General features: G+C 38.4%; 2 protein-coding genes across 2 annotated transcripts; one reads left to right on the top strand and one right to left on the bottom strand.

Annotated features, from left to right (window-relative positions):
* Positions 1–1,479: 1,479 nt before the first annotated feature.
* LOC116188768 (metal transporter Nramp2-like) lies at positions 1,480–4,549 on the bottom strand. Its single transcript, XM_031518244.1, has 4 exons — positions 3,805–4,549; positions 3,378–3,514; positions 2,618–3,270; positions 1,480–2,208 (listed from the first exon to the last, which is right to left on the bottom strand). Exons 1-4 carry the CDS (start codon positions 4,377–4,379, stop codon positions 1,960–1,962), a joined length of 1,614 nt encoding a protein of 537 aa, XP_031374104.1. The 5' UTR covers positions 4,380–4,549; the 3' UTR covers positions 1,480–1,959.
* A 4,794-nt stretch (positions 4,550–9,343) lies between these two features.
* Positions 9,344–11,594, top strand: LOC116196830 (metal transporter Nramp2-like). The gene is made up of 4 exons (XM_031526736.1): positions 9,344–9,932; positions 10,283–10,419; positions 10,530–11,182; positions 11,284–11,594. Exons 1-4 carry the CDS (start codon positions 9,382–9,384, stop codon positions 11,503–11,505), a joined length of 1,563 nt encoding a protein of 520 aa, XP_031382596.1. The 5' UTR covers positions 9,344–9,381; the 3' UTR covers positions 11,506–11,594.
* The last annotated feature ends 560 nt before the right edge of the window (positions 11,595–12,154 follow it).

Below are 12,154 nucleotides of genomic sequence, written 5' to 3'. Positions count from 1 at the left end.
TTCACGGCACATCACGAATTTTTTTAAGTTTTCACCGCACGTCATATCATTACTTTTCCGATCAAAATTGAATTGAATGATAACGTTACGATATCTTCTAGAACAATTTTGCACAAAAGAAAATTTGAAGTAATTAAAAAAGAATAAAACTTAAATTTAAAAAAGGAGAGGAAGGGGCAGATTAGGTAGGGGGGACTCGCCGGTTACATAACCCCTAATTTTGCGGTCCCTACCAGCCACCCATCCCCCTATTGAGGTCGTCGGCCTGCTCTAAGTCGGCCGGCAACCCTAGTTGGGGAGTTGGGTGGCCAGCAAGGCTCCTACCCGTCGTCTTCCTCTCTCTCTCTCTCTCTCTCTAATTTTACATTTTTTTATTTTATTCTGTTTTAAATCTCTCAAGTTTTCTTTTATGCAAAATTGTTCATAAAGATCTCATAACATTACTATTCAATCCAATTTTGGACGGGAAAGTAACGATATGATGTGTGGTGAAAATTAGAAAATAAAAATTGTGACGTATCGTGAAATTTTTTGAAAATATGATGTGTGGTGAAATTATTTCTGAAACCATTATGTATGTTGTTATTTACCCTATATTATATGGATTGATTGATTGACTCGATTGGTTTGTCTACTCGACTTGTTTCTAAAGTTATTCCAAGAGTAACAACAACTTGAGACGCAATTTCGACAGGCTATAATGTTAAAAGAATAAATTTTTTTTCCAATTTTAGCATACATTTGTTTTTATAAATATATATATATATATATATACACACACGAAGGTTCATTTTTCTCACGCCATTTACCCTTTGTCCAAATTTCGATCCGTTTTACCGATGTTGCAGTTAATGAATGTCACGACAAACATGCCAGATGGTAACTGACATGGCTAATCACGTCATCAAAAGAATTTAAAAATAAAGAAAAATAAATGAAAAGTTCATATATTTTTTTGATGTGTACCCTGATAACAAGAAATTTAATGGGGTCCGACTAATTCAGCTGGGAGATCGAGTATTAAAGGTTATTCTCCCTCCCAACAAGTAAGTTTCTCTGGGTTCGAACTCGTGTTCTCTTCTTTACGGGGATGAACTGCTTACTCAGCCAACACTTTTGTTGGTAAGTTCGTATCTTTAGATTTAGCTAGAACTTATTATTATCATTATTATCATTATTATTAGTTTGCAAATAAGCTGAGGAACAATCATTTTTCACCACGTATAAGCTGAAACTAGCAATCGATCTTGGGAGCTGCGACCATCTTCGGAGCGGTGGCCACGTGCAATTTGCCCACCCTAAGATGGAGCTTGAAAGTAAATTCTAATTACGAGATCAATCTTGGGGTGATGGTTCGCGGCCACCAGCATCCAGAATGAGACGCCGATAACGTCAAGAAGCTGCAATGACCTCATCCAAGATGGAGGGGGTGTTGGCCGCCGGCTAGAGATATCGATAACTTATTTAGGGACGATAATGTCTGGAAGAACCGATTTTATATTCACCTGAATTAAACCGCAAACGATCTTCTTTGTGCCGAATACACAGGGCAGTCTTATTGCTTTGCTCTAAAAACAAGAAACTCAAGAAAAAGATCAACACATAAAATCGAGGAATGGTCCGATATCAGATCAAATCGTTGAATCTGCATTACTACATATATACAGACGTGCTTCGCAAGGTAAAGAGAAAATCTTATTGGGACGAAACCATATGTGTGCAAGGCATTTCTCCTCATTTCTCCTTTGTCATGTCAAAACTTCAGTATATACGACGAGCTTGTACCATGAGCATCTTCTAAAGTTTGTGATCGATTCACCTTCTTACAGCAATGTCAGTGCAGGCTTCGGTTCATCCAATCTGTTTCTTCGCCTTTAGAATGGTTCCACAAAGATCATGGGATACAAGCTTCTACTTCAGGTAGATTAGAATGAGTAGCTTGAATAGATATCATTAGTGTCAAAACTTGTTCAACGGGAAGGCACTCTGTGGAGTTAATTCTTGCTGCTTGATGTGCATTAATTTGACCCATCTGGAAGACAAGGCACCCTCACGAGCGATGAGATAAATTATAAAGGCTAAGTAGGCAGCTGTTCCGAGGCAGACAAAGGAACCAAAAAAGAGTCCTCTAACTTCAGAGAAGAAGAAATCTAGCAAGAGGTACCCGTTTATAACAATTACTAATAAAGCCACAGTCCACGCTGCTCTCTACAAAGAAAAACGATACAACACGAATCAGAGCTTTGAAAGCCAATGGAATAGACAAAGTCGCAAAGCTTTGAATTAAACAACCATATAGAATTGAATGCTTATTCCTAACTATATTATGACACAGGACGGGAAGGCAATTACTTGGCTAAAGACAGAAGAGGGCATAGGATACATTCAGTTTGGGATCATGGAAATGGTGGAAAACGAATTTTTAGAAGAAATATCGGGTGAAAGATCAATATCAGCAATTCCTCATGAGATAGAACAAGAGAAATGAATTAAATTGATAGAACTCCACCCATAGACAAATTAGCAGATTAGATTTCCCAGGACAATAATATGAATATGGATCATATCTATAGCAGTAAACCCAATGGGGCAGAAGCTTCAAGTTCAAGTAGCTAACCTCAAGAATGGGGCCAATTTTGAAAACACCCATGACCTGCTCCTTGGACACCAAGGTAAGAAGCGGTATGAGGGCAAAAGGAATCTGTACAGACTGAAGCACATTAAGCCATTCATTCAGAACATCCAACGAAGATTCGGATGTGTTAAAAACAACAGCTACGACTATAGTTGGTATTATTGCAAAGCTACGAGTAATCAATGACCTCAACCATTTTTTGAGTTTAAGGTTGAGGAAACCTCCCATTATAAATTGCCCAGCATATGTTCCTGTTATTGTACTGCTCTGACCTGCTGCTAGCAACCCAATGCCCCAGATATAGAGAATTGGGAGAAGTCCTCCTCCGTACTTCTCTTGAAGATATTGTCCCGCATTCACCAGTCCAATATTGTTGGCCTGCTTGGTCCCATAAAAGCCCTTCGCAAATACAGTTGTTACGAACAAATTGATCATAAAGGAGACCAAGAGGGCAAACGATGATTCAATCAAGTAGTAATTCAATGCTTCTTGAACATGGCCCTTCTTCTGAGGGTCAATCTTCCTCGATTGGACTAAAGCAGAGTGCAGAAACACATTATGAGGCATTATAACGCAGCCCACTACTCCAACGGCCTGACGGATAGTCTTTGAGCTAAGTCTCGGGATCAAGATACCTACAGAGAGCATTTCAAATATAGTTATACCGATCTGAAGAGCTATATACCAGTTGTACCCTCTAAATGTCTTTAAATTCCAACTGATATTCTCACTCTTATCTTACCCATTAAAAGTTCTTTTCCACTGGGCTTTGCATCACCAAACATCCAGGCAAATGACAGGGCCATGGTCCCAATGAGAACTGCAAAAACAGCTTCCAATTTCCTCACTCCGTAGTTCTCAAGAAACAATAATAAGAAACTGTTCACATAAAAGAACAAAAACAGTCAAGACAAAAGTATAAAAACAAACATCAGAAAGACTCTTTAATGGCCTAAAGGACAGTACTTGTACTCTCTCGATTTGGAACTGCATAAAGCCGGTAACTTTGGAAGGGGAAAACATCTATTAATCCCAGGTTGTCCAGGACATGAGAATGGTCATAGACACTTCGATTGAATTGCATGAATTAGAAGTAGTAATTTGGTGAGAAACGGAACGGGGCAGCAAAGACGAGCAGCATCCTAGGCAGCTGCAAATGTTAGACCTACCTGTCTGATGCCGTGATGAGGACCCCAGCCCAGACGGGCAACACGCCATTGCTCAATATCTGGATCGCAATTGCACTCCCAATCACCTCCTGTATATCGGCCCCAATCAGGGCCAGCTCCGCCATGAACCAGAGCACCAGCCTCGCCCATTTCGGGTACTCCTCCCTGCACAACTCGGCCAGATGGCGACCGGTGGCCACGCCGGCCCTGGCCGAGAGCATCTGGATCAGCAGCCCCATGACGGTGGCCCAGGCTAGCAGCCATAGCAGCGAGTACCCCGCGATTGCTCCCGATTGGAGGTCCCCTTCCAGATTCCCCGGATCCAGAAACCCCACGCTCATCAGAAAACCCGGCCCGGTGAACAGCCATAGCTTCTTCCACGAGAAAGGGAGGACGGTGGCGCCGTCGTCGGTTACGTCCAAGGCGTCCGTGTGGACGATCGAGATCTTCTCTCTGGATTCAAATGCGGCCTCCTCGTCATCGGATCCGCCGTCGGAGGGAGTCCGGGTTGGCAGCAGCTGGCTGGCCTCCTCGTCCTTCTCGTCCCCTTTGGATCCGTCAGATTGGGTGCTCATGGTGGTAGCCCCGCCGCCGATCCACACGTGTGGCTCTTCTGTGCTTTGCCGGTGATTTGACAAATCCGTGTTTTGCCGACTTGACGGAAAGGCTGTCGGAACGGCGCGAGAAGGGGAGTCGATAGAGTGAGGGAAGGACTACTGCAGCCGCTGTATTTATTCGATGGCAAATTGGTTAGTCCTGGCCAATGGCAAGCTGACACGTCCTCCAGAGCCCCGTTTCGACAAGAAATGAATTCTTCCAAGGGTGATGCTGCACCTTCCGAATCGGCTTAGACGAATCCTCTCTGAAATGGTATTTATGTAATTATCAATAAAGTAGGGGCAATTTTTAAATCACGGCTGTTCGGAGGAACATCCTCCGAGAATGTTCGGAGGAAAAGGAATTTCCCTTCTTCCCCTTCACTGTTTCATTGGAACAAGTTATTAATCCGTGAATTGTAAGGGCGCAATCGAATAATTTTACACGTTATGTATTAATAGAATTTAGTTAAAATCGAAAGAATTATGTTAAGGATTTCAATAAATTACAAAAAAAAATATTCACATTGATTAAGCAGAAATAATATCTTTACTTCAATATCAACATGATGAAATTTAGATGAGAGTGTAAGCCTCGTTTGGATTCAGAGTTCGTTGATTTTAACTTTAACTTTAACTTTAACTCAACACACTACACAATAAAAATACACATTTCCCAATTCAAAAATTTTAACTTTAATTTTAACACAACAAAAACACACGTTTCCCAAGTCAAATTTATAATCACATCTCATTTGTCCTTTTTCACAATCAAAATTAAAATCAAAATTAAAGTAACTTTAACTCTGAATCCAAACGGCCCCTTATATCTTGAAATTATTAATTGTGTGTAAGCTTCTTTTCAAAGTAAGGCTCGAAATAGATCAATTTGAGACTTTATTATACTTACATGCATCAATGAATGCTAATTTCGTTAGAAACAATAAATTAGTAATAATTTAATTTTGATTAGTAAAATACATAGTCAAGCACGCAAAGTATACCTCTTTATTAAGGAAAATCATATCGAAATTTATAATTTCGTTATTTCTTTTTATCCCAATTATTTTAATATATGATAAACCACTATACCACTTCAAAATTAATTGAGGTATAGATTAAAAATAAATGATAAAGAAAAACGTTCATGCAAATATAATAGTTCTAAGCAATAATAAACTCATGAAACAAATTAACATCCAATTAATAAGATAACATTCTAAACAAATTACTTTTATGAAAAAGATACATGAAATTGAGGATCATGGATTTCAAGAAAACCTCACGAAGCCTAATAAAATACTGGTGAAGTCTTGCAAATTGACCAAATTAATGTAAGATATTACCGTTAACATATCGAATGAACATGTACCTACAAATGTCATACATATTAATAAGGAAATTTTCACTTTCAAAAGAAAATTTCTTGTCAAATATAAAAATTCCAATATGATGAAATTTTTATCTCAAAAAATAAAAGTGTAAATTCCACTATACGATATATAGTGCATATATATAATCAGCAATAGTAGTCTAATTCTTAATATGATATACACTGCAAATATACACATATATATAGAGAGAGAAAGTTAAAAGCTCTCTGCTGCCCAAACTATGGGATAGAATTGGGTTTGCCCCGACCTTTAAAATATCCCCTGACTTAACTTGATAATAAGCGAGGTGACTCCTAAATCATGTTCCGGCAACATTTCCAATAAAAAGATGTCACTTGCTGCTCACATGCCAATTTGGATATGCAACATTGTCTTAAGACAAGAAATTATCAACACTTGAAAGTTTGCATAAATTATTGCACCTATCATCATCATCATCCGCCCATTCAGTGGACTCCAATGTTCGCAGATCACAATACCCGATTGTGTTATCAAGAATTGAGATGGGTAGGTAGTTATTGGACCATAAGTTCACTAATGACCAAAACAATAAAAAGGAACAAAATGGGAGACTTCTTTCATCAAAAGGATAATTCTCAACCAGATTTGTGGGAGGGGGAGGGGGGATGATACAATATAATAATAATATCAAACATCCATCGTTTTAGAACAGATGTAAATAATGCAATTTCAGAGTTGCACCTACATGTATGGGCTCAAATTAAACAACAGGAGTACAGGGGATCATTCTAAGACCGTAAAAAGGCATGCGGCAGGACTAATGGAATTTTTATCGCCTTCAATTAGCTTACCCGACAACAATGGTTTTCGCAAAGATTGAATGTCCAAGAAAGTCGAGCATGTTAATGCCTTAATTTTTGCAAAATTTATTTTTGGATAAACTATTCGCTTGTGACAATTTTGCCCTCTCCAAATTAACGTATGAGCAGCATATGACATGTTTTGGCCGGAAATGTTGTCGGAATGTGATCTAAGAGGCACCTTGCTGTTAGGAAAAATCCACAGGCTTACTTCGAACTTGAATCTATCCGCAACTCAAAAGTTTAACCTAATAAGTTGCTAGACTATTGTCTATTATAAACTTATGGATTTTCTCTGAATTTTTTCATGTAGGATTACCTCCAATATTTTCCATGTGGGATTACTTTCGGCACTGGCCCTTACCATTCTCCATATAAGAGTGAAATCACCCCAACAATTATACCCCTTCTCAACTATATGGAGGACTTCATCGTAATCCCCGTGATACGATGGCAAGCAACACATTGAACACAACTAACTTCAAGCCGGGCTTCCACTTCCGGACTTGGATATCCAATTGTTAGGCCCTTTACTCGCCATGAGTTCCACACTTAGGCCTTAGTGTGGTGTGGGTTTCCACGCATATGCGTGTGCGCTTTCCTAGGATCGTTACTTTGAGCTCTGATACCACTTGTTAGAAAAAATCTACAGGCCTACTTCGGACTTGGGTCTATCCGCAACTCAAAAGGTTAAGCCAATAGGTTGCTCGACCATTGTCTCTTATAAACTTATGGATTTCCTCTCAACTTTTCCATGTGAAATTACCTCCAACATTTTCCATGTGGTCCTCACCATTCTCCATATAGGAGTGAAACCGCCCTAAAACTTTCTTATTATTTGGTTAGGTTGGGGGGTTATCTGCCAAATTTTGAAGATCAACAGACAAACCTAATTTCATCCCATAGTTCGGGAAGAAAGTGCATTTAACTCTCTCTAGATATATATTTCTAAAATGAAGATTGTATGTATAAGTTCTAGTATATATATATATATATATATATACTGGTTATTTAATCCGAGCGTTGCATGGATTTTATAAATTAAATTTTATTATAAGAATTTAAATATGAAAATACTAATTGCTATCATTTTATAATTTATATTGATAAATTGCAAGCACTACATTATACAACTTTCCATATGAAGTAAGTTCGTCAAATCATAGCGATAATAGTGTCAAGATCTAATGTTGTAATTTTGACATTCCTCGCATTCGAAAGTGTGCGTTTTGATATGTATGTGGTTCATATCAAATGTACTTTTATATCAAAATGTTATTTTAACAATGTCAAATGAATGAAATACATAATTAATTATAAAAGAATGTTATTTTAACAATGTCAAATGAATGAAATACATAATTAATTATAAAAAATGTTATTTTAACAATGTCAAATGAATGAAATACATAATTAATTATAAAAAACTCGTTTTACGTACGTCATATTATTTTTCTTTTCAATTATAATTACATATATAAAGAAGACTAATAGTTGTTTGTGTTGTAATGATTGTATTATTGAATTATGAGAAAAAATGTGAAAAAGTAATGAATAATTAAGAGAAAATAATGATTGTATTGTTGAATTGTGAAAAAAGTAATTGATAATTAAGGGAATTTAATATTAAAAATTGAATTGAATGGTTAAAAAAAATTGAAGAACAAGAAGAAAGTAATAATTGTGTTGTTGATTTTTGTTGTGTAGTGAGTAGAATTAAAGTTAGAGTTAAATTTTTAAAAATTTGATTGCGAAACCAAACGTGGTGTAAAAAAAATTAACAAAAATTAACAACACAATTATTTTTTTTTTCATTTTCTTCAATTCTTTAACAATTCAATTCAATTTTTAATACTAAATTCTTTTATCTATTCATTACTTTTTCATACGTTTTCTCATAATTTAACAACACAATCATTACAACCCAATTAAAATTAGAACTCAACTCTACTTAACTCTAAAACCAAACACACTATAAGATAATTTGAAGACTAAGACCAATATCTCTGTAAATTCTAATAAATTCTTATTACATATATATATATATATATAGAATACTAAGATATTTCAAAGAACAATACAAACTTATATTTATAATAAATATACTAATCATGGATATAGATATAGGTGACAATTTATAGGGAGAAATAATGTTCGGTTAAGTCTCCTACCATCGTGAACAGTTTAAAGATATTCATGGTGCGTTTGGTTTCAGAGTTAAAGTAACTATGATTTTCATTGTGAAAAATGACAAATGATTGTGTAGTGTGTTGAGTTAAAGTTAAAGTTAAAATTTTTGACTTGGGAAATGTATATTTTTGTTGTGTAGTGTATTAAGTTAAAGTTAAAGTTAAAATTTTTGTATGTATATTTTTGTTGTATAGTGTGTTGAGTTAAAGTTAAAGTTAAAATTTTTGTGATTTTAACTGCGAAACCAAACGGAGCCATATTCTTAACTCTTTAAGAATAAATCATTTAAAATATTTTAAAGACTTTATTCTAAAAAAATATAGATAACTTACTAATAATAAAATAAATTTTATTATCATAAAAAAAATTATTCAAATACATAAATCCGAATCTTGAACATATCACTGACAGAAGCTGCCCTGTGATTTCAGCTAGCTGCAGACAAAGAAGGAAATGGGTTGCGGGTTTCGCAGAGCGTCCGCTATCATCCCTCCATTTGTCTGATCGTAATCCTACAAAGCAGCCACATTGCCTTGCATCAAACAAGAAAAGCTCGCGCCTTTCTCAAATCCCACAATGAGTTACGTTCCTTTACCGATCGCAGAGGCCAATATCAAGAAACCCCGCAAGAGGAACGAGGAAGATGAAGCCAACCAGCTCCTCCCCTCATCGCCGGCTTCCTCTTCCCCAAGGCGGGACCCGGACCTCGACCCCGACCCCGACCCCGACGTCGCCCCGCCCTTCTCGTGGAAGAAGCTGTGGCTGTTCACTGGCCCCGGGTTCCTCATGAGCATCGCGTTCCTCAACCCGGGGAACCTGGAAGGGGACCTGCAGGCGGGCGCCATTGCGGGCTACTCGCTGCTGTGGCTCCTTCTGTGGGCTACCCTCATGGGGCTGCTGCTGCAGATGCTTTCGGCGAGGCTCGGGGTCGTGACGGGCCGCCACCTTGCCGAGCTGTGCAGGGAGGAGTATCCCAACTGGGCCCGCCTCGTGCTGTGGGCAATGGCGGAGGTGACCCTCATTGCCGCCGACATACAGGAGGTGATCGGGAGCGCGATCGGCATCTGGGTCCTCAGCCATGGGGCGGTCCCGCTCTGGGCCGGGGTGGTGATCACCGCTTTTGATTGGTAAGTGCACGTGGCTATCTCTCTAATGATTCTCCCAGTTTGATCCTTCCATTAGATAAAATCTGGCCCGATTAGATTCGGATCGAACTGCATGGCGTGAATTTCATTTCCAAGTCTTACTTGCGGTGAATCTGGCCAATGCAAACAAACATATCAGAACCATGAGATCAATCGATCTGATTATTCAAGTTAAGGATACTTTCGAGATACTTGTATGTCGAAGAATCTCTAGCATTGTAGATTTTTTCACCTCATAGTGAATGCAGTTCTTGTTTATGATGAAGTCATGCATTTTTTGTGGTTTCATTTGATCCGAAAACTAGCTTATTGGTTCCTCTTTTAGTGAATAGTTTCATGTTTTTATTCCTAGAGAACTATGGAGTGAGAAAGTTGGAAGCCGTGTTCGCCGTCCTCATCTCTACCATGGCATTAACCTTTGCTGGTATGTTCGCGGACACAAAGCCCAGTGGAACAGAGCTGCTAACGGGTACATATAATAATAGCAACTCCGCTTACTCAATCTTCTACTTTCAGAATAGTACATTAAATCTTCAAGGCAATTCTCCTTGATGGAATGGATAAAACTCTATGCCACAGGACTTCTCATCCCTCGACTGAGCTCAAAGACGATTCGTCAAGCCGTGGGAGTTGTGGGCTGCGTCATAACCCCACACAATGTGTTCCTCCACTCGGCTCTTGTACAGTCCCGAGAGGTCGATCACCAGAGCAAGGGCCGTATCCAGGAGGCCTTGAACTACTACAACATTGATTCTTCCATTGCCCTTGTGGTCATGTTCACCATCAATCTCCTTGTCACATCAGTCTTTGCCAAGGGCTTCTATGGTTCCGAGGAGGCCCAGAGCATTGGCCTTGCAAATGCAGGACATTACCTTCAGAAGAAGTATGGGGGAGGATTCTTTCCAATACTCTATATCTGGGGGGTCGGATTATTAGCAGCGGGTCAGAGTAGTACGATCACGGGCACATATGCAGGACAGTTTATAATGGGAGGGTTTCTCAATCTCCGTATCAAGAAGTGGCTCAGGTCGACCATTTCAAGGAGTCTAGCAATCGTGCCAACTATAATCGTTGCAGTCGTTTTCAATACTTCCGAGGCTTCGCTGGATATATTGAATGAGTGGCTTAATTTGCTTCAGTGTATACAGATCCCGTTTGCCCTCATACCTCTTCTTACCATGGTATCCAAGGAACAGCTTATGGGGTCCTTCACGATTGGTCCTCTTCTTCAGGTAAGCGGTTTCCATTCATCGTTGAATGCCTGTCACTCTTAATCTCAAAACATCTTGCATTTTTTCATATTGAAGTTTTCTTCTGGACTACCGTGATGCAGAGGGTGGCATGGACTGTAGCTGCAATACTGATCATGATCAACGGCTATCTACTGCTTGATTTCTTCATCTCCGAAGTGAAGGGGCTGCTTGTTGGGTTTATCGTGTGCGCGTTCACAACTGCCTATGTGGCGTTCATCGTCTATCTGCTCCAATACGGCAATGTCCTCTATTCCAAATGGATAAATTCGGTATCATCCAAGTTCTCTCGCTCTCGATCCTGAGTTCCAATGCAGGAGAGGATAAATATACCCTAGAGCCCGGTTTATGTATTTGGATAATTCATTTTATGGCAATAAAGTTTATTCTATTATTCGTATATTGTCTATGTTTATTAGAATAAAACCCTTAAAATATTTTGAATGCTTCATTCTTAAGAGTTAAGAATATGAGTGATAAACTAATTCGGTAAGAATATCTTTAAACTGTTCACGATCGTAGGAGACTTAACTGGACATTATTTTTCCAGATAGATCGTCACCTCTGTCTGTTTCCATGATTAGTATACAAATACTAATGAAGATAGAGTAATGAGTCTCATGCTATCTGATAACTGTTATCATGACAGATATGTGGATACTTATATGATAAGTAGTCGAACGTGACGTGCAGATAATATTCATACAGTAATTTACTAATGTCAATGAATGTTATCTGGATCGTATTAGTGCATATAGTCCTTAGACCTGAGATGAAACGCTATCTCAATTATAGGTGATTAGGATTTGATACTGCTAATATATTTGTGCTTAGAATGAGTATTCGGCAGATAGTGGTCCTAGTTAGTTATAGTTGGAGTTAGGTGTCCGATCAAGACGGGATTCACTAACCTGAGTAAATAGGAAAAATGTCTTATGGATATGAGTTTTATTC

This window comes from Punica granatum, chromosome 1 (assembly GCF_007655135.1).
Source record: "Punica granatum isolate Tunisia-2019 chromosome 1, ASM765513v2, whole genome shotgun sequence".
Lineage (NCBI taxonomy): Eukaryota > Viridiplantae > Streptophyta > Magnoliopsida > Myrtales > Lythraceae > Punica > Punica granatum.
The sequence above is the reverse complement of the archived record's forward strand: the minus strand, read 5'-3'. Positions and strand labels throughout refer to the sequence as shown.